Source organism: Sminthopsis crassicaudata, chromosome 4 (assembly GCF_048593235.1).
Source record: "Sminthopsis crassicaudata isolate SCR6 chromosome 4, ASM4859323v1, whole genome shotgun sequence".
Classification (NCBI taxonomy): domain Eukaryota; kingdom Metazoa; phylum Chordata; class Mammalia; order Dasyuromorphia; family Dasyuridae; genus Sminthopsis; species Sminthopsis crassicaudata.
The window spans coordinates 240,359,762-240,384,388 of record NC_133620.1 but is presented as its reverse complement, the minus strand read 5'-3'; the positions used below and the strand labels follow the sequence as shown (position 1 = coordinate 240,384,388).

Below are 24,627 nucleotides of genomic sequence, written 5' to 3'. Positions count from 1 at the left end.
AAAATATTGTAGTAGTTTCTGGGAAGGTACAAAAATTAAATTATATATCATCTTGCACTTACAGAACTTATATTTTAATATACTAAATAGATATCAAACATTGAATAATACAAAATATTCTTGGGATTTTTTTTTTATCTCTATAACATATAAGTCAGTTATATGAGATTAGTAGTTAGTGTGATTTTTCTTAAATTCACCACTGAAAACTTTGGGTATTCTCTCAGGTTTTAGTCTGTGGCTGGAACATATGGTCTTTCTTCAGGCTAAACTTAGTGTTTGTCTTCATTCAAACATCTCCTGAAATCTCACTTCATTCATGATGTCTTTCATTTTTGTCTTTTTCTGATGTTATATTGGATCATAGATCTAGAATTGTAAGGAATCTCACATTTCCAAAGTCCTTTCTCTTTGTGACAATAGAGTTCTTTATTCTCACATAACACATAACTTTATATGGGGCAAAGGGGAGGAAGGAGGGAAGGAAGGAGGAGAGAAAGAGAGAACTCTTCTGCTCAAGAGCCAAAGAACTTGAGGAAAATGAGCTTCTGAAATAACTACTAATTAATTTATTGATACCGAGCCCTGGGGAAAGTATTAGGAAACATCTGTTGGTAAAAGCTGATTTCTTTTTATCTAAATGGTATTATTTCTGAAACAGGAATATCCCGAAATGCAAGTTCAAATGTATTTTTCAAGGCAAATGACTACACAATTGAATTTTTTGATTATGTTAATGTCTTGAAGCCTTCTCTCAACTTCACGGTTACTGTAAGTTGGTATATTTAATTATATGTGCAAATCAGTAGTTAAAATAATGATTTCATATGTATTATGTTATGGTTAAAATATTATAATTACATTATCTCATTTGGTTCACAAGGCCACCCTCAAAGGTAGGGAGTTCAAGTATTAGGTACTATTTAAAACCAGCTTGGAGTTCAAATCTGGTCTCAGAACTTAACGCTTTCTGGCTGTGTGATCCTGGGCAAATCACTTAACCCCAATTGCCTCAGCAAAAAACAAACAAACAAACAAACAAACAAAAACACTGGTGATGAAAAAAGTTAAGATTTTTCCCAAGATGCAGAATATGTAGTGAAACTGAAACTTTTAACCCATACCTTTTAAATCCAAGTCCAGAACTCTTCAAATGAAATATAATAGAATTAGAATTAGATGTATCATATTTACCAATGTCCTAATATTTAGGTTAAGCCAGAAAGAGAAATATGGGCTTCTTTTTCTAAAGTCCATACAGTAGCTTTTTAAAAAATTATTATAGCTTTTTATTGACAGAACATGGGGATGGGTAATTTTTTAACATTGACCCTTGCAAATACTTCTGTTCCAACTTTTCTTTTCCTTCCCTCCATTCCCTCCCCTAGATGGCAGGTAGACCAATACATGTTAAACATGTTAAAGTATATCTTAAATAGAATATATGTTGTGCATTAGCTTTTCTGAAGCATGGGGGTAATTTTCAGAGAGAGGGAACATTTTATGCAGTTGTATTAGCAAACTGGGGGCAGCTAGGTGACAATAGGTACATCGCCATGCCTGGATTCAGGAAGACTCATCTTCCTGAGCCCACATCTGGTTTTAGATACTGTGTGACCTGGGGCAAGTCACTTAACCTGTTTGCCTCAGTTTCCCCCATCTGTAAAATGATAGCAAACCATTTTAGTATCTTTGCCATGAAAATCCCAAATGGGGTCGCAAACAATCAGACATGACTAAAACAACTGAAAAACAACACCATTAATAAATTACATCAGTAAATTATCAAATTGAACCCTTATTTTTATAGGGATTAGGAATTTTATAGATATAATGATATAAAGAGTTAATTCTGGTGCATCTGAATAGGTCTATCAGTTGTGACATAAAGTTTGTGCTATTTTTTTTAGGATTTGGCATCCAAATATAAGTAACTAAACTATGTTGATCTTTGAGAGAACATAATACTTTGCATATAGCTTTTATAGCATCTTCTATTAAATACCTGTTTTGTATTTGGTACCATTGTAAGTGCTGTGAAAGATACATAGATATATCTCATGCTGATCTTATCCTTAGAATTTAGTTGAGAAGATAGCATTGCATAATTGAAAAGATTACAAGTGATTATTAACAAGTAATAAGTAATAAAAGTTATAAGGCCAACAATGATATCATATGAATTATATGAATAAGTGATATATCCATTTTACCTCTTAGAGGAAAGAGAAATTAACTTGGGGTGATCAGGGAAGGTTCATGAAATTTATCTTGAAGGATTAGTAGGATTTAATTAGGTACCTCTCAAGTGGGAATTCTTAAATTGTGGTATATAGAACTCTGAGTCCATGTGCAGATTTCAGGGGGTTTGTGAAGTTGGACAGGAAAAAAAAAAATCTTTATTTTCACTGAAATTCAGCACTTCCTACAATTGTTTAAAAATATTATTCAAAAAAGGTGTCTTTAGATTTTTCTAGATTGCCAGAGTGGTCCAGGGTACAAAAACAGTTAAGATATTACTGGAAGACATGGCTGGAAAAGCTGGAAACAAATTGTTCACAACAAGACTCAGAATTTTATGTTCCAAAGTTCAGATGTTCAGATTTTATTTAGTAGTCGGTAGAGAGCCATCAGAAGTTTATAAACATTATGGTTACAAAAATGAAAGAAATATTCTTTAGAAATATTAATTGGCTGACAAAGTTCAGGAAACAGTGAAGACAGAGAATCTGAAAAGAGAAAAGATTTATATAGAACCTCCTATGAGCAAGGCTCTGTGTTAAGTGTTTTACAAATATCTCATTTGATCCTCACAGCAGTCCTGTAAAGTAGATCTTGTTATTTTCCCCATTTTACAATTGAAGAAACTGAGGCTGAGAGAGATTAAGGGACTTGTGCAGGATCACTGTGATGGGTGAAATCTGAGATAACCAAGGAAACAAAGGCTCTAACTTCTGAGCATACAGTTTATTAAGCTATGCATGCCACTTGCATAACAAATTGGGATCAAACTTCCTGAGCCTTAGTATTGGACCCTAAATACAGTGGGAGACAGATTTTTGTGCATTAAATATAAACAATTACCGAAATATAAACCAAAATATAAGATTATGTAACCTGTTTTCTAATCGGAAGAAAGATTAGGGCCTTGCTGAGTTGAGAGGATGATGAGTGAATTTTGAGAGTTGGGAGTAGAGAGAGTAAGCAGGTGGATTGTTCTAGATATAAAACAGACCTTAATTCCCAGGATTAACAAGCAGATGGAATGAACAGGCAAAATGAAATTTAGCTCTCAAAATGGAGTCAGTTTTACAAGATGGAGTCAGTTTGATTTTTCCCAGTTTCCACAATTTCCTCACACACAGATAGTCTGGAAGCAGGAATACTAGTTAGGAATTCAGGAATGTGGTAATTCACCCAGGCATGAGCTGGGTGATGGAAGAGGCAGTGGGAGGAGATAGTAGGAGGAGACATTTTGAAGAAAAAATAAACAGAACATGTACACTTTTAGATGTTGAAAGAAAGGGAGGATAAGGGAGGAGGAGCAGTTTATGATGTGGTTTTGAAATCAAATGAACTGGAGAATTCCTTAGGAGGAGCAGCTGATTTGGAGAAGAAGATAAATTTTAGACATTTTGAATTTGGTGCCTCTAGATGGAAATTCTCTTTCTGCAGGGAAGGAATTTGAGAAAGATGTGAGGACTGGAGAACAAAATTGGCACAATCATTTTACAAAGTAACATTTGAAGTGGTGGCAGTAGATAAAAATCTGAGAGAGAGAGAGACAGACAGAGAGAGAAGAAGAGATCAGAGAGAGACACACACAGAGACACACAGAGAGAAAAAGAGACAGAAAGTGAAGAGAGACACTAAGGAGAGACAGAGAGACAGACAGAGACAGAGAGAGACACACACACAGAGAGATGAGAGAGACAGAGACAGAGAGAGAGAGAGAGAGACAGAGACAGAGACAGAGACAGAGACAGAGACAGAGAGACAGACAAAAACAAGAGAGAGAAATAGAGCAGAGGAGAGCGAAAGAAGAGACAGAGACAAAGTCAGAGAGAGAGAGAGAGAGACAGACAGAGACAGAGAGAGAGAAAGAGACACAGAGAGGAGAGAGAGACAGAGACAAAGAGACAGAGAGAGAGACAGACAGAGACAGACAGAGACAAAAAGAGACAGAGAGAGACAGAGAGGAGAGAGACAGAGAGAGACACACACAGAGACAGAGAGACACAGAGACAGAGGCAGAGGCAGAGAAAAAGACAGAGAAAGAGAGAGACACAGGGAGGAGAGAGAAGACAGACAGACAGACAGATAGAGAGAGAGAGGGAGGGAGAAGGAGAAAGAAGGAGAGAAAGAGACAGAGAGAGAGGGACACAGAGAGACAGAGAGACAAGAGAGAGACAGAGAGAGACAGACAGAGAGAGACTACAGAGAAACAGAGAGAGTGAGCAAGAAGACTGAGTATTAAGTTTTAGGCAATTTCGAAGGAGAAGGAAGGGAACCTTTCAATTTTAGGAGAATTTTAGGAGAAGGAAAGGAACCTAATAAGAAAAACAGAGGAGAAGTAGGTGGAGTATAACAGACATCAAAGGAAGAGAGAATTTTAAGAGTTTAATGGAGGGCCATGTGCATGTTTCAGAGGTCAAGGAGAGTGTCTTTTTCTCAGACAATTGTGTTCAGCAATTAAACCAGTGAAGGTATTCAATAGCTCTGTTTCAGGATAATGGTGGGGATGGGGGTGGTGGTGGAAATCAGATTCAAATGAAATAATTCCTTTTTTTCTCCTATAATGTCTTTCTCTTTATATTCCTTTCTATCAATTAGGTGAAGATAACTCGTTCTGATGGTGTTCGGCTGACTCCCGAAGAAATAAGAAATAATGTAATGCTCACCATAACACAGACAAATTACACCAATTATTGGGACAGATGGAACAACGAAGATCAGGAAAGGGAAACTGTCCAGGTCCTAAATTACACAGTTCCAGAAGATGGGACCTTTCATCTTGAATTTCCAATCCTAGTTAATACCAGTCAACTGCAAGTGAAGGTGCTGTTTGGGTCCATTCTTCTCTTAATAAAATGCTATTATGACTGTAACTTGGTGTATACATTACCCTGTATAAATACTGGTGTGGAAGGCAACAACCAATCATGGCTTAGAATGCTTAGAGAATAAGATATTGACCATAACAAATGTGGGAAAAATTCTTTGTTAGAATTCAGAATGATTAGATAGTGGCAGTTTTCTGAGAACTCAGTTTTTAGAAGAACATTTTAAAATAAAGAAATCTAAGAAGCTACAGTAAACGAGATTATATTAAAAAAACCCCAAAGACATTTTAAACAGATACCCAGTCTTTTGTGATAAGAGTTTTGTAGAAACTCAATATGGGTTTAGGTTATACTAGAAATGAATTACTTATAAAAGAGAAAAAAAGGAAAATAGGGGTGGTTGTCTGTCCTCCCAGACACTTGTTAACCTTTTCAACTGAAAAATCTTTAATGGTTTTGTTTGGTGTCTCTTTGCCATTTTTTCTGACTCAAACTGGTATCTACTTTGTACCACAAAGATGGGATTGATTGGAATATGGCTTTCAGTGATGAACATCTGACTCTTTTCCTTGTACTTTTTTCATGGTAGATTGAGTGATGAGCACATAGAAATAGACAATGATCCATTCTTTTCTTATCCATTTGTAGACCAGGGAGGGAAGATATCTTTTTGGAAGTATGTGTGATGACTCCTTCCTTTTTTTTTTTTTTTTTTTAGTCTGTTCTACAATGGTTTCCTTTGGGGTACTATAATAATGATTATTACTATTCTAATTTCTTAGGGCCATTAATTTTTTTCTCCCTTAAAATACTACTTCACATCATCCAGCATTTATTAAACATCTACTGCATGGTAGACATTGTGCTAGATGTTGAAGATACAAAGACAAAAACAAAACAGTTCTTGTTGTCAAGTTTACATTCTATAGTGGAGTAAGAATGGGGAAACAATATGTTTCACATAGCAAAAGTGATCATAGAATATTTAAAGTAAACATAAGATACTTTTGGAGGGCTGCAATAATTGGAGGTAAAATCAGGAAAGCCTCATATAGGAGGTGGTATTTGACTTGAACTTTAAAGGGATCAAGGAGTTCCAAGATGTGAAGTTGAGAAATAGCATTCCAGGTCTTGGGTACATGTGCATAGACAGGAAGGATAGAGATGAAATGTTATTTGTAGGGACAGCAAATCAGACATTTTGGATCCAATATAGGCTGCGTAAAAGAAATATTAAATTAATTCATGAATAAGCATTTGTTAAGTGTTTATTATGTTAGATAGTGTGCAAATATTTTGCATGCAAAGAAAAGGGAAAAAAACAGCCCCACCTTCTGGAGAACTTACATTTTAGAAATCTGTTTCAGTGAAGGATCAACAGTGTTTTAAGGCTGAAAGTTGTGAAGGGCTTTAAAAGCCAAACAGAGAATTTAATATTTGATCCTAAATGTGATAAGGAATTGCTGGAATTTATTGGGTGGGGTTGGGGATTTGACATGGTCAGACTTGTATTTTAGGAAGATCTCTTTAAGGACTGAGTGGAGGATGGACTGGTATGTCCATGAAATGGTATTTGTGATAGGTAAGTCAGCCAGTGTAGAGCCTTTCCATCTTTCCCTTGAGATCCTGCATATCAATGCTGATCTAGTCGGAGGTGGTTAGAACTCTTTCTACCTTTGTGATCTTATGCTTTATTCCCCTCCAAGCATTGATTAAGTTACATTTGCCTTCTTGCTCTTCCCAACCCATAACACCATATCTCAACTCTGTGCTCCTTTTCTGATCCTCTTCAATGTTAGTAGTGCCTTTCTTCTGAGACTACTTTTTATTTATCCTGCATATATCTTGTAGATATGTAGTTGTCTCTCATCTTTCCCTTAGAAAGTGAGCTCCTTGCTTTTGCCTTTTTGTATTCTCAGAGCAAGTGTAGCATAATGCTATATAGTAAGAATTTTATAAATGCTTGATGATTATGAATATGAATTTTGGGGTTTTAATATTGGAGAGAAAATCTTATCTATTTATGTACAAATAGCTCTGTTTGCTGTAGCCATTATCTGGTGAGTGATATGCTCCCTTTTATAAAGGGAAGGATAGTTGATAATATTGTCAGTTATAAAAATCCTAAATAGCAAACATATCCATATAAGGATTATGACATTATGGACAGAGTTATACAATTTAGACATTATGAAAATGTGTTTCAACAGTTACTATTTTATTAACACTAATACAAACAGATTTTAAAGTCTTGTGTTGTGGAAATGATCCTTATTTATCAAAGGATCTTCTGGAATAGCATAGGCTGTGGCAGGTCCTACTATATTGTTGGAAGTTTGGTTATGAGCCTTGGACTCTTAGCTGTTAATAATCTCTCTTATCCAGGGACCAGCCTGGTTCAGTGCATAGAGGTCTGTTATTAAAAAGCTGGCCACCATGATAAATCATTTTTGTCCACAACAAAACATGAGTATGGTCTTCTAAGGCTTGAAGTGGTTTAAACTAGTATTTGTGGAGGGGAATACCTTGAAGACTTACTTTTTGAAGTATTGAAGCATAACATTCTTTTAGTTTACAATTGTTTATGTTTGTGAATATCTAGTATTATTAATGGCATACATTTTACCTGCTTTAAAAAATGAAGTCTAGGGGGCAGCTGGGTGGCGCAGTGGATAGAGCACCAGCCTTGAATTCAGGAGGACCCGAGTTCAAATCTGGCCTCAGACACTTAACACTTCCTAGCTGTGTGACCCTGGGCAAGTCACTTAACCCCAGCCTTTAAAAAAAAAAAATGAAGTCTATTTTATTTTAAAAGGGATGGATTATTCCATATTTTATATATGCTTCATTCCTATTGATTGCCAAGAATTAGTGGAAAGGTATTAAAACAATTGAAATTAATCTTTTTTTTTTTTTTTTTTTTTTAACAGGCTTCTTTTCTTGATGGTGTTAATAGCTTATCAATTTATGGCATGTTTAAGTCTCCTAGTATGACATATATCCAATTAAAAGCAGGAAGTAAAAATGTAAAGGTAAGTGTATTCATGTGATTATTGATAATTATAATTAGCCATATGATTCTTGTATACTAATGAGAATGTTGTTTTTCTAGGCTGGCTCACCTTTTGAATTGATTGTCACCAGCAACAAGCCAATGAAGGAACTTAGTTATATGGTAATTCAGCAATTTAAAATATATTATGCATCATTTGCCATATTACAGTATGTGTATAGCAGTCTTTCTGTGTTTCTTTCAACATCATTCTTATCCAGACTGTTTCATATATTACCCTCAAAATATTCTTTTATACTGCTGCTCTGTGGTCTCCAGGGACTGGCTCCATCATTCAGTAAATTTATGAGTCACAAGGTTAATAATAGCTAGCATTTATATAATTCTTTAAGATTTGCAAAGACTTTTACTTTAGTTTGATAATTGAAGAATCTGAGGCACAGATTTGTTAAAAAAATAATTTGTCCCAATTTACCCATATAAGTACCTGTGATAGCACCCAAGACCTTTCAAGAGATAGTTCTTTCCATAGCACCAAATTGACTTAGAGAGAACTACTTGTCTCCAGTTGTAGAGATGAAACTCTAGAAATTCAGTCAGTATCATTTCAAAATTTTAATGTTTCTCTTCCTTTTCTCTCCTACCCTTCAATCCTGTCAAGTCTGCACTGTTATATTCAGATGTTTTTTGTTTTTTTCTTTTTCTTTTCCAACATTTCACTTGTAAAAAACTGATCCACACAAATGGGAAAATTTGCCTCTTCTGCTTCACTAAACTAATTTCTCCCCCCCAATTTTGTAAGTTCTTATATGTGCTTCTGTTTATAGTAAACCATTTAATTAGAGGCATCTTAAATTTTTCTAATGCTGAATACAAATAAATTCTAACTCAGATGAGTATATTAGCACAGGATACTTACCAATGTATATTTGATTCTGGAAGAGTTTTGAGACTGAAATCAAACATATCTGTCTGAACTTGAAATGATGATAAATATAGAAGGTTTAATTATTATAGATCATAGTATTGGCTTTATCATAAAGTAAATTTAATTTTTCTTTTTCAGGTGATATCCCAAAGCCAGGTAGTTGAAATAGGCAAAAAGAACTCCTCAAGTTTTTTTTTAACACCAGAAAATTCCTGGGCTCCAAAAGCTTGTATAATTGTGTACTATGTTGGAGATGATGGGGAAATTATAAATGATGTCCTGAAAGTTCCTGTCCAACTTGTCTTTAAGAATAAGGTAAGAAAATCAGGCTCAAGGTTGTAATTACAAATGAAAAAATGATATGCTCCTAAATATTTGTTTCGAAAAGAAAGGTTAATCTGAATTGCTTAAATTTCAAGGCTAGAATTTTGGTAAAATAGATAAAAGACTTCAAGAGATAAACATTTCATTTATTATTTGATTTACTATTATCAGTTTACTTGACACTCCTACTATTGTCTACATGTATTCCTGCAATGATCAAAGCTCATAATTTCAGAGATGAATAAGTGTAGCAACATTTTCACTTATCATGTATTGTTTAGTGTGCGTTTATCTCTGTATATATACATACACATTTGTGTGACTGTGGGTTTAATGTTGCTTATAGTTTATAAGGAATGAGGATTGGACCCATATCCTATATGATATGTTTTGAAAGTCCAAACGTTTCCAGTTTCCCTAAGATTTTTAGTATCCTCTATATAAATGCTTTATTTCCTTCAGTACTTAATAGGTGCTTTTTATACAGTAGGTGCTTTTCATATAAGAAGTGTTTAACAAATGTATATTGAAAAAATACACAATACTACAAAAATCACATGCTCTTTTTGTACAGACTGAGAGAGGTGAAAATTGCATTTGGATTGTAGAATTTGTTTGGTAGTAATGTTGGAATAAAATGAATAAGGGGTTAGTGTAGAGATCTGGGTGGATAGAGCAGGTAAGGAAAGTTAAAGAAATGGTCAGTCAGTTTGGTAGAATTTAGTCAGGGATTAGCAGTAAGTGGTCCAGGAACAATTTGGAGTTCTTTAATTACATACTTGAAATTTTTCTGGCTAAAATAAATAAATTAGTTTGTATCCATGTATTAATCCATTAATATCTAAATAATTTGATTATATATTGCATTATGCACTACATTAGTTAATGACATTAACAATTCATATTTATATATAGGGTTTGAAGTTTTCAGAGAATTCCTTTGAGTATTCAGAAATATCCTTTGAAACAGGTAGTTTAACATTAATCCTATATTTCAGATGAAGTAACTGAGTCTCTTGGAAAGTAAATGATTTGTGTATGGCTCTACAGATAATAAGTATCTAAGATTATAAGAACTTCTGACTATACATCCAGCATTTCTTTTGTCATTCCATGATTCCAAGCTTAACCTTTGTACCTGATATTCTGTTTTTAATAATCTCGTAAAGTCATGGCTATTGGAGATAGAAACTATTGAGCTAACTGATCTGCCAGTGAGGATTGTTCCTGATAATGAGTGTAACATTTAGCAGGTATGGGAATTGAGTGCAGGAAATCATAAATTCATTGTTATTGATCGGAGACCTTGGAACATGGTGGGTAGTTCCTGACTGTCCTTTGTGTCCATGCATTGTTTACCTGCTTGGGATTCATGATCTTTTGCTAAAAATTAGTAACCAGTAGCATTGTGGTGGTTTCACAGACTTTTTGTGATCTTAGAAGAATGAAGGAATGCTTTAGTAAATAGTTAAAATAAATTAAAGCTAAGGAGATATTATATTTAACTATCATTTCTCTAGTAAATGTATGCCATATTATTTTCACTTCCATCCCTCTTTTTTTTTTTTTTTTTTTTTTTTTTTCATTTTCATTGCTGCCATCTTCAACCGTGGACAAATTCAAAGGTCTCACATTTTCAATAATAGACATTTATTTACTGTTGTTGTATATAGGATGATTTGAAAGAGATTTGGGAACAGAACAAAACCATTGTGATTTTAGACTACATACAAGAGGCCTAGCTCCTAGGATTTAGGGAGATTGTAGTCCCTCTGAACTCTACCCTGTTAGATCCCCTCTTGAGTATTGACTTTAGTTCACCATAGTTTAAGAAGTACATGGATAAACTGTATAGAGAAGGACAACAAGAATAGTGAAGAGCCTTAATTAAGCCCATGAAATTTGATCCTCAGTTGGAAGGAATAATTAGCCTGGAGGAGAAGAGGTGCAAGGGGAAAATGACAATTATTTTAGAATATTTGAAGTGTTCTTTTGTGGAGTAGGGATGAGGTGATATTTGTTCTTTTTGGCCCCATCATCGTACAGAACCAGGAATAATGGTTAGAAATTTCAAAGGCTCAGTGTAGGGAAATTTTTCCAAAGAATTAGAGCTGTCCAGAAGTGGATTGGACTATTTTAAGAGATTCCCCCTTCTTCCCCTCCCTTTTAACCCTCTCCCCCAGGGTCTTCAAGAAGAGAAAGGGTGACCTTTTGTTAGGATATGTTACAATTGAGATTAGTTTTGTGGTTGGGTGAGACTAGTTGTTGAGGTTCCTTCTCATATCAGAGATTCTGAGAATTTAGTTATTGAGCATTAACATTATGATTCTGGTTTTATGAACATTTTGTGAAAGTTTCATGCTGCCACTGAATTTATGGGTTAGTCTACTCAGGGAGTTGGGACATACGTAACAATACAAAGTAATATAGGCAAAATGACTCAATGCTTGGTATAGACAAGAAGTGTCCCATAGGATATCAGGAGAGAGAGTGATCCCCAAAGGCTGAGGTTTTCATTTCCATGATCCCCTAAGGGACACTGAATCACAAAGGGATGTGGCAAACCTGGTCCCTGACTAAGCTGTAAGGTCAGGTTCTGGAAAATCAGAACTTTGGGGAATCAGAATGGGGTTGACTCATACAACAGTTTATTTTCTGGCATTGCAACTATGCTTTCTGCATGATTTAGCTTTGGAATCTTGCCATTCTGCAGAGATGTTCATATGAACCATAAACTTTCTATCTTGTATTTGCTTTTCTCCCAACTTGGGTCCCTTGTGGGAACTGCTGACCCTCCTCCCTGTCCTGCACATTTTCTCCTTTGGCTTGTATTCCCCCTTCCTTGACAAACTAGCGTGTAATATGTCGGCTGTCTTGTATAGGATGCTACAATATTGTACAATTCTCCAAATAACTCCCTGATAGCTGCTGAAGCTGACTCAGTTGCTGAACTGTAAGCACTCAGCAGAGAGCTCTGATTATATCTATATGTGGTGTCAAACTGAAATAAAAAAGATGGGGCATTAAGCCCCATTTATAAAATCACCTGTTAACTTATCTATGTTTTGTTGTACTTTTAAAATTATATTAAGTATTTCCCAATTACATTTTAATCAGATTTGGACCTTACTCAGGCATGTGATGGGCTGCATGTTTGATACTTCTGCTATATGTCAGATTAATTTTTCTAAAAACAACAACAACAACAACAACAACAACAACAACAACAACAACAACAACAACAACAACAATGTTTTACTTATCAGTCCTCTCTTAGAGTAAAGCATCCTTTAACATGACATTTAGGGCCCTCTGTTACCTTTTCAATCTTTTCTGTCAGAATTCTCTTATGTAAGAGAATTTTTGCTTCAGTTGAATTGATACACTTATTCCCCCCCCCCATATATATATATATATATATATATATATATATATATATATATATATATATATATATTTCTTATTCTGTTTCTTTATTCACATCTTTTCTCACAAAGTATTCCTCCTCTTACTTAAGTTCTGTTTTTTTTTTTTCCCCCCAGGTCCAGCTTCTAAGTTTATCTCCTCTATGAAGTTCTTTTTAATATCTAGATGGATGGAGTGCTGGACTTGGAGTTAGAAATACTAAAGTTCAAATGCTGCCTCAGACATTTACTAACTTTGTGACCCTGGACAAATAATTTAATTTTAGTCTCAGTTTCCTCTCTGTACAATGAAGCACCGATCTCTCAAAGTTGTCATGAAAATCAAATTAGATAATATATGTCAAGTTCTTTGCAAATGTTGAAGTGCCACATAAATTTTAGCTATTATTATTGCTGCTGTTATTATTATGGCCTCCTGTGATGATCACTTGTCCTCTTAACTCCTGCCTTCATTTAGTGCCTTTATTGAACATTTTGTCATACCTTGCTATTCTACGTCTCTCTTGACATATATATGTATATATATATATATATATATATGTATTTGTATGTGTGTATATATGTGTAATGTGTGTATACACACACATATGTATTTACTTGCTTATTTTGTCTACTATTCTAAAGCATCTGGTTGCTTCATGCCAAGGAAAATATAGAATCCTTGTGAACTCTATCTATATGCTCTGGAGTCTCATTCACCTCCAGATCTGTGACTAGTATGAATCAGTTTTATTGATCTGCTGCTGGTGAGAAGTTGCTGGATTAGGAAATTAAAAAAGGTTAATCAATTCTTTTTTTTTTTTTTTTTTTTTTTTTGGTACCATGGTTATTTTTCAATATGCTGCCCCTCTGCAAATATATGTATATGTATGTGCATTTGTAGAAGGAAAAAATAAAAATGATTATGTCTGTCACCTTATACAACATCTGACACTGTTTCTGAGAGAAGGGAAAGTATATTTTATCATTTGTCTTTCATATCCAATGTTGGTCATTGCCTTTATAACTCAAGTTCAGCTGCCTTTTAGAACCATTTAAGTTTATTTTATTGTAGTTATTGTGTAGTTATTGATTTCACTGTCTTTGCTCTGGATTTATTTTAATAAATTTTTCTAAATTTCTCATTTGTCTTTTCTTATCAGTCAGTCAAAAAGCATTTGCTAAGCACTTTCTGTATGCCAGTCACTGTGGTAAGTGCTGGGGATATAAATAGAAAAGCATAAGATAGCCCCTGATCTCAAGGTGCTTATATTCTGATGAGAGAGACAACATATGGAAGGTTTTGGCTGCAAGTCAGATAGAAAGGTCTCATGGTCCTTAGGATGCAGCAGCAAAGTGGGTATTAAGGCTTTCTTCTATATTATAATTTCCACTGATAAAATCATATGAGATTCTAACATTTTATTAAACACCTTTTTTGTTTTATTTTTAAAATAATTAAATTTTTTTTTCAAATTTAAATTTTTAAATTTTATTTTGAAAAATACACATTTCTTTATGAATTATGTTGGGAGAGAAAAATCAGAATAAAAAGGAAAAACCATGAGAGGAAAAAAAACAGAAGAAAAAGAAAAAAAAGTGAATATACCATGTACTGATTTACTTTCATTCTCCATAGTTTTTTCTCTGGATGCATGAGTTTCTAATGTTGAACTGTTTGATAGTGCCAAGGATTTTGATGTCAGGAACTTTCTATGTCTTCAATAGTTGTGACTGTAGCACCTGCAGGGAGTTTCCAGACTGCATTTCCACAGGGTTTGCTTCCTAGGATAATGGCTGCAGACACTGGGCTGTAAGCAGTCCTGTTTCTTGGGCTCTTGGGTTTACAGTGCTTGGATGTTTTCTTCAGGGGCTGAGAGAAGGTAGTGAGAGGATGGTGACTGAATTGCTTAGCCTCAGGATGCTTCACTCTGTCAGCTAGCCTTGTTTGCCCTGCTAATGGCAGCTGGTTGACAGCTGGTGAGGATGGCTGGTGATTTCTCCATGAGAATAATCTTCCTAAATGATTGTGAGAGATGAGTTAGAACTAAAAGAGGTGATCTGAGATGAGGGTATCACGCCACTCCCAGGACTTCTGTGTCCATCTGCCTCTTGATGGCAATGGGTCAACAATTGGTGATGATGAGGAATTTGAACCCCCTGACCACAATGACTTCTCTCCTCAGTGATGACTGGAAAAATAGATGGAAGCAGGTTTAATGTTTTGGGAGACACTCTTTTCAAGATCTATATAGGTTTAAGGTCTGGGCTGTCACCAGTAAGGTCTGAGGGGAAATGGTTGTTAAGGTGATAGTGGTGACTAGACTTTTTTGGCACCTGCTATCTCCTGTCTCCCCTTCAGGGTACCTGGTTATTTCAGTTGAACTTAATCTCTTTGAGCCTCAGTTTCCTCATTTGCAAATGAGTAGGGTTGAACTAGATGTCTTCCATAATCCTTTCCAGTTTTAAATCTGTAATCCTGTGTCCTCCTAGGGAATAATCCTGTACTAAACTAATTACATTTTCTTTCTTTTGCAGATTACATTATCTTGGAATAAAATTAGTGCTGAACCATCTGAGAATGTTGCTCTTAAAGTTTCTGCAACTCAACCTGGATCCTTAATAGGACTTGTAGCTGTAGATAAAAGTGTAAAGCTGATGAATGATTCAAATGATTTTACTGAAGAAAGTGTAAGTTGAACACATTTATGGAAAGACTGAAATTATATTAAATGGATATTAAATGATATTAAATAGAGAGACAAGTGGTTTGACATTGTGTTACACTTCTATTTTTAGGAAAATATATTTCTCTTTTCTTCAAAGTAAAGATTTAATCTACCAATTTTCTATATCTGTGTTCACTTGAACTAGAATTGTCCTGGCTTCTCCAGCCCTAAATTTATGAGCCTATGAAAAAACATTAGAGGTTATTGTCTAGTTTAATCTCTTTCATTTTGGAAATAAAGAGAATCTCCGGAAGGATATGCAACCTAATTACTTAAAAGATCCAGGTAGACAAATAGCTAAGCATGTTAACTAAAAATTTTAACCCCACGCAGTTTTATGTGATGAGAGAGAATAGATTTGGACACATTTGCTATACATTTCACTCTGCTTACTGTAATGCCAGAGAAACTGAGGCAAGATAGAGATTAGAGAATATTTAATATTTTATTTGAAAGGGAGAGATTTACTGGGACCAAATGGATCTATGGTTGGTCCCAGGGCTGAATGAGACTATTATCTCCAAGAATGCAGCAGCGAATATCCCATAACAAGATTCTTTTATAATAATGATGTAACAATAACAGTAACATAAGATGACATAATGGGGGAGGTACCAAGGATGGGGATGACCTAATTGGGGGAGGCACCTAGGATGATATAATGGAGGGAGGTACTGGAAAGGCTCCTCATATTCTAATGATGTAAAGACCTTTAACCTATCAAACATTAAGAGGGAATGACAATAGCCTGGTGTCTAAGATCTTTATTCTACCAAACATTCTAATGATTAAGAGAGAAAGATTATACCCTGAGGCTGAGGTAACACGATTAGGGAAACTGGGTCAGGACATTAAAAGGGAACTGTGCAACAGCACTTACAAATAATGACCCTCTAAAAATGCCTAAATCATGATATTCTAGAAAAGCCTCTTAATCATTTTATGTAACCATGTTAACAATTTTGTAAAATTAGTAAGACCACTGCCCTTTTCTTTTTGGTCAGTAGGATTTTCGTTGGCTGAGCTTGCAGTTATTATAAATTAGTTGACAGTATTCCTAGAGGGCCCATTGTCTCCTAAGTGCTATGGAGTAGGGAAAAAGAAACCCACCTAATCTTGTGTGTATTTGGTTTTGTATGTAATCTTGTGTGTGTTTGGTTTTCTCAGTTAGATTGTAGAGTAATCAAAAGTGTCTGTTGTTGGGTTGACTGAAAATTAGATATTAAAATAAATGGCCACCTTTATGGATTTTTTAATCTAGTTATGTAGAATGAACTCATAAACATGAGAAGACTTAATTGGCAATTAAAAAAATTATCACTGTTTCAGAAGTTAATTTTCGTTATTAGGTGTCTGCACATTCTTAATATATTCTCTGTATATTATGGTTGGGGGGGTTACAGAAAGTTGGACATGATTGAAATGACTAAACGGCCTGCTACTGTTGATAGTTTAGATTATAATCTAAATGCCAAGGATTATGTTTAATTTGTTCAGTATAGATAGTGCATAGCATTGTGCTGTAAAACAACATGTATTTTCACAATGTTTATGATGATTTGGCAAACATTTTGGAGGGAATTTTAGGGTGGAACATTTTCAGATGCTGACTAGTAATTTGCCTATAATTTATAGTAGTAAAGAGCTAGTTGGGATACTTAGAAGTTAAGTGTCTTACCCATATTCACATAGCTAATAAGTATCCGAGGAAGGATTTGAATCTGTATCATCCTGTCCTTGGTCTAGTTAAATCATCTATTTTTATGTCATAAATGGTAAAATGTATTCTCTTCTTGTTCTTCTCCCTTCTCTTCTTCCTTTTTTTGTTCTCTCTCCTTTTTTTTCTTTCTCATCTTTCCTCTTCCACTTCTACTTTCTCCTCTTTTTCCTCCCTTTTCTCCCCATAGGCTAATGATCATCAGGATTGTTATTTTCTTGAATATGAGGATTATGAAAATCCAACAGATATTTATAGTTATGCCATATGTGTAATATAGATGCTACCATACTACTTTTCTTCTTCCCTTTTTTTTTTTTTGTTCAGATCTGTGATTTCATTAATGTAAAGAAATAACCTCTATCAATGTAATTTAACAACTGTTCTTTATAGTTTTAGTAAACTGCCTAGAGGCATTGAAATGTTGAGAGGTTAAATGACTTTCTGGGATCATCCTGCTAGTAATGGGATTTGAAACTAGGTCTCTCTTACTCCATCTTTAGCCTGTATCATATTTATAGTTTTGTGTGTCTATGTCTGCCCTAATATCTGATAGACAATGAACCTCCTCTCTTTCTTTCTTACATAATGTGAAGCACAATGCCTTAATAAGATCTTTCTTTAAAAAAAAAAAAAATCATTGCATTATTTATGTCTCTGAAGCATAAGTATTTGGGATCTGTTAGAAATTTTGCGCAGACTTGGTGCTGAGAATTTTAAGTCAAGATCTGTGATTTTGGACCTACGTCTAGACATAGGTCCTATGCCTTGCTCCTTGGACAGGCTCACTTCAAGACCGATAAAATCAGATTATTTATATTCTAGAGCTGTCCATCATTTCAGGATTTAGATGAAATTAAGGAGGAAAACATTTGAAAAACAGAATGGCAACCATTCTTGAATAATCAAAATAAGCTTTATTTAGAAATTCAAAACAATATATAAGTATATGTGTATGTGTTTATATATTTGATCTAAAGCATTCATATATTTGATGTAAAGCAGCATAAAGAAGATGGACAAATCAGAATAAGGCTCATTCAGCTTTTCTTTGAACATTTCTAGGAATGGGGATTTGTTTTTTAAATTGTTTTTTTAAAGTAGTCATTCCTTTTATAGAATACTCTAATTATTAGGAAGTTCTTTTTAATTTTTTCCTGTAACTTTCACCTATTTTGTTGGTTTTTCCCTCTACACGGTATAAACCTAAGTCTTTTTTTTTTTTTTTTTGCCTCTACACAGAATAAACCTAATTCCTTTTCCACAAAGCAGCTGTCATACCTTCCTTGCATTTTTTCCAGGCTAAGCATTTGTATTTTCTCCAATTATTCCTCATACATCACAGTTCCCAGACATTTTATCATTCTACTTATCTTCTTACTGTTTGTTGGTGTTTCTTTTGAAATGTGGCATCTAAAGCTGGACATAGTACTTAAGATGTGGCTGCACCAGGGTAGAATATAAATGGAAAACTCCCTCCCTTGATCTGGATATTTTAATTCTTTTAATAAGGTCCAAGAATAAATTATTATTATTATTTTTTTGGTAGTCATATCACATTTTCAGATCAGCTGCAGCTGATGGTCATCTAAAACCCAGCTCCCCCCACCTTTTAAACTTAAATTGCTGTTAGCCCAACTTTCCTCCCATTTTCTACATGTAATTTTCTTTTTAAAGCTTGTTGTGAAACTTTAGATTATCCTTTTTAGGAACCTTAATGTGAAAACCTTAATATGAAACTTTATATTATCCTTTTTAAAATTTAATTTTCTTAGTTTTACAAGCTTTTTGAGGCCTTTTAGACTTGACCAGATTTTTTTTTTCCTGTCTCTTACAGATTTAATAACATGGGGTTACACTGCAGATATTATTGCTGAAAGTACTTAATAAGCTGGGTCCAGCTATGGGGCTTTCATGCATGTAGCATCCCTCTAGGTTGATATAAATACATTAATCCACTGATTTGTTTTCTTCAGGTGATCCATGAACTGGAATTATACAACAGTGGCTATTATTTAGGCATGTTCACAAATTCCCATGCAGTTTTCCAGGTATGTTTGAATTTATATATATATACATATATACATACATACATATATATTATAATGAACATTTCTTACCATTTTAATATTTTTGGAACAAAAACACCAGTCATTGTGAAGTTCAGATCTTTCATTAAATTCTGTTATCACTGCAAAATATAGAACATTGCTAAAATAGTACAAAATGAAAAGAAGCTTCCTTGGGATTTTAATCACAAATTTTAAAAAATACATAAGTTTTCATGAAAAATAAAATTAAATCTTTTAGCATCATTTAACATTATTTTTCCCTATATTGAGTTAAGCTTTTGCTTTTTGGGTAGAGTTATGAAATGGTGTGTGTACTTATGTTTCTCTCTGTAAGAGAAATGTTAAAAACTAACTTGTATTTGAAAGGAAAATCATATTTTATTGTTCTTTCTTTCTAGGAATGTGGTCTGTGGGTATCAACAGATGCAAATCTTGTGCATGATTATGTGTACGAAAGTTGTAAGTTCTATAAAACAAACCCTCTAAAACCTTTCAGCTTTCTTAAATATTATGTGAGGCACGGTAGAAGGAGTGGATGGAGAGCTGGGCTTGGAGTTCAGAAAATCTGGATTCAAGTTCCCTCTTAGACACTTACTGGTTGTATGGGCAAGACACTTAATCTATCTTTAAATGAGTTTCCTCATTTGTAAAATGAGGATTGTATTGGATGGTCTCTTAGGTTTTTCAGACCTCTGCAGCCACAGAGATAGAGATAAAAAGCAGGCAAATCCCAGTTTTAGGTTTATGCCTAAGAGGCATCATATCTGGGCTTACAATAGATAGTATTAGATTTGAAATAAGACATCCTGGTCTGTATTTGTATCTGAACTATTAGCTAAGGTAGAATGAATGGAGGCCAAATCCCTTAACCTCTTTTAGTTTTCTTCTCTAAAAAATAGAGATAATAATAGCTAAATTACTTTTTTCCTGGAATTATTGTGAGAAAAGACAACAAAGTTCTCTCCATAATGAGTTATTACTACATATAACAAATATTAATATTTTGAAGTTCACTTTCCCCCAAGCAATTAATTAATCATTCAACGTTCACATTTTGCTTATAGTATTATTTATGATACCCGAAGAGCCAAGTGTAGCTATGAGTTTTATATTTCTTGATTTTGAATGAACAAACTGAATCTAATGGAATTTATTTAGGTTAATACAAAACAAGTTTCATCTTTTTTAGCAGAGGTTACAAATTGTGTTGATTAAAATTGAAAAATGTACAAAATTGAAAGCTTCAAAAAGCTAATTCTAAAAATTGTTCTCCTTGACATAAGGAAATATGATACCAGTCATCCTAAATGAAGTGTCTGGACTGCTTTCTATGCTGATTAGGGATAGTTAATAGGGAGAGATACTTAAGTAGAGCTCAAATTATAATATGAAAGGGGAAGCTGACTATTCTATCAAGTCAAACCATGGAGCAAGTAAGCCTAGTGAGCAAAGTTAATATTAGGTTTATCAAATGTCCAATCCCAGAGATGACCATCAGCATGTAGTAGGATGGAAAAAATTATGAAGGGTACCATAGTAGAAGGAGCAAATAAACCCAGTGGGCAAGGTATGTGTCATCAGCTGTCCCAACTCCAGAAGGAGCCATAACTATGGACTAGGAAAGAAATTATGAAAAGCACCTCAATAAAAGAACAAAGACCCTGACAGCATTTTAAGTGGCAGCAGTGTGCTTCACCATATCTCCTTCTCACTTAGTTGCATTGGTTTTACTGTGGTTCTAGACTTTATCTTTGCTGGACCTTGGATAGCTCTACTAATAATTTATTTCACAGAAAGCTGACCTAAGTCTTGGAGTTAAGGAAAAAAAGATTGCCTAAATTCCCAGGTCCTTTTTGTTACTTTGAATCTGTTTTGGTTACCTGCCTTGCTTTTTCAGTTTCAGCAAATCTCTTGGTTACTAAATTTGCCTGGACTTTTACTCATCAGCTTTGTTCTGCCTTAAATGTTTCTGGCATCCCTTTAGTCCATCTGTCTGCCTGATCTTTAACCCACTGTTGGCTCTGACCTTCACTATTGATAGATACCCTGATTTCTGCTGGGCCACTTGATTCTAACCTCTTGCTTGCTTTGACTTCCCAGTTCGTGCCTGATCCTTAACTGCTTCATTGGTCCTGGCTCTGCGCCTTGGCACTCTGACCTGCTGCTACCCAATGTGTGAAAAGAGGTAGTCTTTGAAGTACTTTTTTTTTTTTTCAAACTTAAGAACTACAGGGAAGGAGGGCCTGAACTTGCTATTGGGTTTTGTGCTTCATAATCAATCCAATTAAGAATTTAAATATTTTTCCTGTCAAAATTTTTGTGGGTTCTTAATATAGACAATATAAAAACTTTTACTGAGTAAAATTGTTTTGCACTTCTGTTCTTTGTTTCTAAGTATATTTTAAAGTTCACAAGTTATCTCTGATAACTAGGTACATGCAGTTCCATGTATTATGTTAGGACAGTGGTTCTTAGTCTGGAATTTGTGAACATGTTTAAAAATTTTTTTTGATAGCTATATTTCGTGATAATTGGTTTCCTTTGCATTTTATGTTTAAAAAACATTTTGAGAAAGAGTTCATAGGCTTTTCCAGAGCTGCCAGAGGGACTCATGACACAAAAAAGGTTGAAAATCCTTATAGCAAGGCATCATTCCATGGAGATAGGACTGTAAAATTAAATTATGCTAGTTTCACATAGTAAAACTGATAAAAACAGTTGCATTTTTCCCATTGGTTATCTTTAATTTTTTTCCATTTCTTTTTAAAATTTGTTTATTCTGAAATTCTTTATGTCTAGTTCCTATGTAAAAATAAAAGTAAACTTATTACCTATATAATAGATACTACTATAATTTTTCTGAATTATAGGCAGATTTAAAAATTTTATGTATGCATTTTTCTTGTATGCTTGTTTTAAAAATCTTACTTATAAGGGCCTATTAGGACAATATAATGGGGAAAAACACTGGACTGGAAACCTAAGGATCTGGTTTCTTGCTATTGCTGATCTTGCTACCATGACTAACTAGCCATTACCTTCTCTAAGCTTCTGTTTTCTTCTCTCTGGAGTGATGACATTGGAATGGATAATTTCTAAGATCCATTATAGATAGCTCTAGGATTGTGTTATTCTGATACTAATAATACTAAAATAATTATACATTTTATTCAGTGATTTTTTTTCTTTGCTAATGATGGCAAATATTTATTTTTAGTTAATGGAGAGCTTTTTGAGATGGATAATGCAGAGGATGTAGTTATGTTTACAAGTGGTAAAATCGACATGGATTCAACTCTGGAAGGTGCATTTGCAGGGAGCACTAATCCATCTATCAGAAAACATTTTCCAGAGACCTGGCTTTGGATGGACATCAATATGGGGTAAAAACTCACAATGTTCTGACTTTATTATTATTTTCTTTTTTGAATATTATTCAGAATGAGCTTATTTTTGTGCTTATTTTAATGTGAAAGTGTTAGTCATATTAAAATTAGATTGATGTATTATTATTTTTTCTTTTTCTTTTTCTTTTTTTTCTTTTTTGAGGCTGGGGTTAAGTGACTTGCCCAGGGTAACACAGCTAGGAAGTGTTAAGTGTCTGAGACCAAATTTGAACTTGATCCTCCTGAATTCAAGGCTGGTGCTCTATCCACTGCGCCACCTAGCTGCCCCTTGATGTATTATTTGATGGTATATCATTGCCATCAATATAAAATCAATATAAAAGTCAGTGCATGTGGGAGTGTAATAAAATCAGAAAATAAGCTCTAAAATTTTTCTGAAGAGCTAGTTTTGATTTGAGCAACTAGGTGGCACTGTAGATAAGAGTTCTGGATTTGGACTTAGGAAGACTCATCTTTCTGAGTTCAAGTCTGGGCTCTGACACTAAGCAAGTCATTTAATCTTGTTTGCTTCAGTTTCCTCATCTGTAAAATGAAGTGGAGAAGGAAATAGCAAACCATTCCAGTATCTTTGCCAAGAAAATCCCAAATGGAGTCACAAGACTCAAATATGACTGAAATATCTGAACAACAATAGAGCTATTTTATCTCAGGTCTTAAAATTGCTGATTCATCATTCCTATGAGTTCTATATACTGATTAAAGGGGGAATATATTAGCTATTTAATAGGATACCAAATGTACTTCTTTGCCTTGGGATCTCTGGGACTATGCCAGTGGCATCTAAACACTTTTCCTAGGGAACCTACTTCTCACAAATCTTTCTATCAATCAGTTTCTGATTCCCCCTGTTTTTAATGCTTTCCTTGGGGAGTATGTGGCAGAGTATCGCTAGGGTTTCCTGTTACCTCAACAAGGATGGATTGGGAATATATAGTTTTAAGACAACCTTTTCTCACCAGGGTCCATAGAAACAGCTGCCCAAAGATCTTGTCACCTTCTACACACACAACTATTAGTTATCACCCGTCTCAGTGTCTGTGATTCTGGAGATGATCAGGAGTTCAAGGGCTGCTTACTAATCCCAGGGTAAGGATGCTGTGAGGTCCTCCTTCTATCCCTGAGAATTCATACCACCTCCTCCCAATTGTGCAATATTTTGTTTTCCCTTGTATATCCCCTTTGGCCTGGCTACCCCTCATCACCACCGTACCTTGCCTAGGTGAGCACGTTGTCCCTGGCATAAATATTTAAGGAGTGAGGAGGCTGACTGGACATAAGACTGTGGTCACCATTTCCTTTCTCCCATCTTTTTCATATTTTCATATTCTATTCTATTCATAGTCTATTCTAGAATATGTTCATATTCTAATAAATTTGTGTAACTTTAAACTTTAAAAAAAGGGCAGCTAGGTGGTGTAGTGAATAGAGCACTGGTCCTGGAATCAAGAGGACCTGAGTTCAAATTTAATTTTAGAAATTTGACAACAGCTGTGTGGGCAAGTCACAACCCTGATTGCCTCAGGAAAAAACAAACAAACAAACCGAACAAAAAGCAAAACAAAAAAAAATTTCTTTACTATGTCTTTCCTTAAGGGAGGAGCTGTGGGGGGCAGGGTGGGATTATAGAACTATTATATATATTGAAAACATTCAACTTTGACAGCCCCTTATCCATAGCTCATGTTCAGCTAATTGGCAGGGAGGTTGGGAGTGGCAGGGAGAGGGCAAGTTAGGCCAAAGTGGATATAGAGGAGAAAACAGAATATTGCCCAATTGGGAGGAGTAAAAGAGAAAGCAAAAGTTATATTCTGAGGGACAGAAAGGGGATCTTGCAGCATCCCTAAATTGGAACTAATAAGCAGCCCCTGACCTCCTGAGGGTGAAAAAGGGAGGGGCTTGAAGAAAGACATATGTCTGTTCTTCAACAAAATAGTCTTTATCAGTAGTTAATGAACATTGCTTTTGTACTG

General features: G+C 34.7%; 1 protein-coding gene across 1 annotated transcript in view; it reads left to right on the top strand.

Annotated features, from left to right (window-relative positions):
• The window catches only part of CD109 (CD109 molecule), a 144,962-nt gene that overhangs the window by 76,308 nt on the left and 44,027 nt on the right, over positions 1 to 24,627 (top strand). Inside the window, exons 10-18 of the mRNA XM_074310489.1 lie at positions 662 to 771; positions 4,834 to 5,058; positions 7,994 to 8,095; positions 8,176 to 8,238; positions 9,143 to 9,319; positions 15,271 to 15,423; positions 19,155 to 19,229; positions 19,649 to 19,709; positions 22,468 to 22,633. Of these exons, the coding sequence (XP_074166590.1) occupies positions 662 to 771; positions 4,834 to 5,058; positions 7,994 to 8,095; positions 8,176 to 8,238; positions 9,143 to 9,319; positions 15,271 to 15,423; positions 19,155 to 19,229; positions 19,649 to 19,709; positions 22,468 to 22,633 (1,132 nt within the window). The remainder of the gene's footprint in view (positions 1 to 661; positions 772 to 4,833; positions 5,059 to 7,993; positions 8,096 to 8,175; positions 8,239 to 9,142; positions 9,320 to 15,270; positions 15,424 to 19,154; positions 19,230 to 19,648; positions 19,710 to 22,467; positions 22,634 to 24,627) is intronic.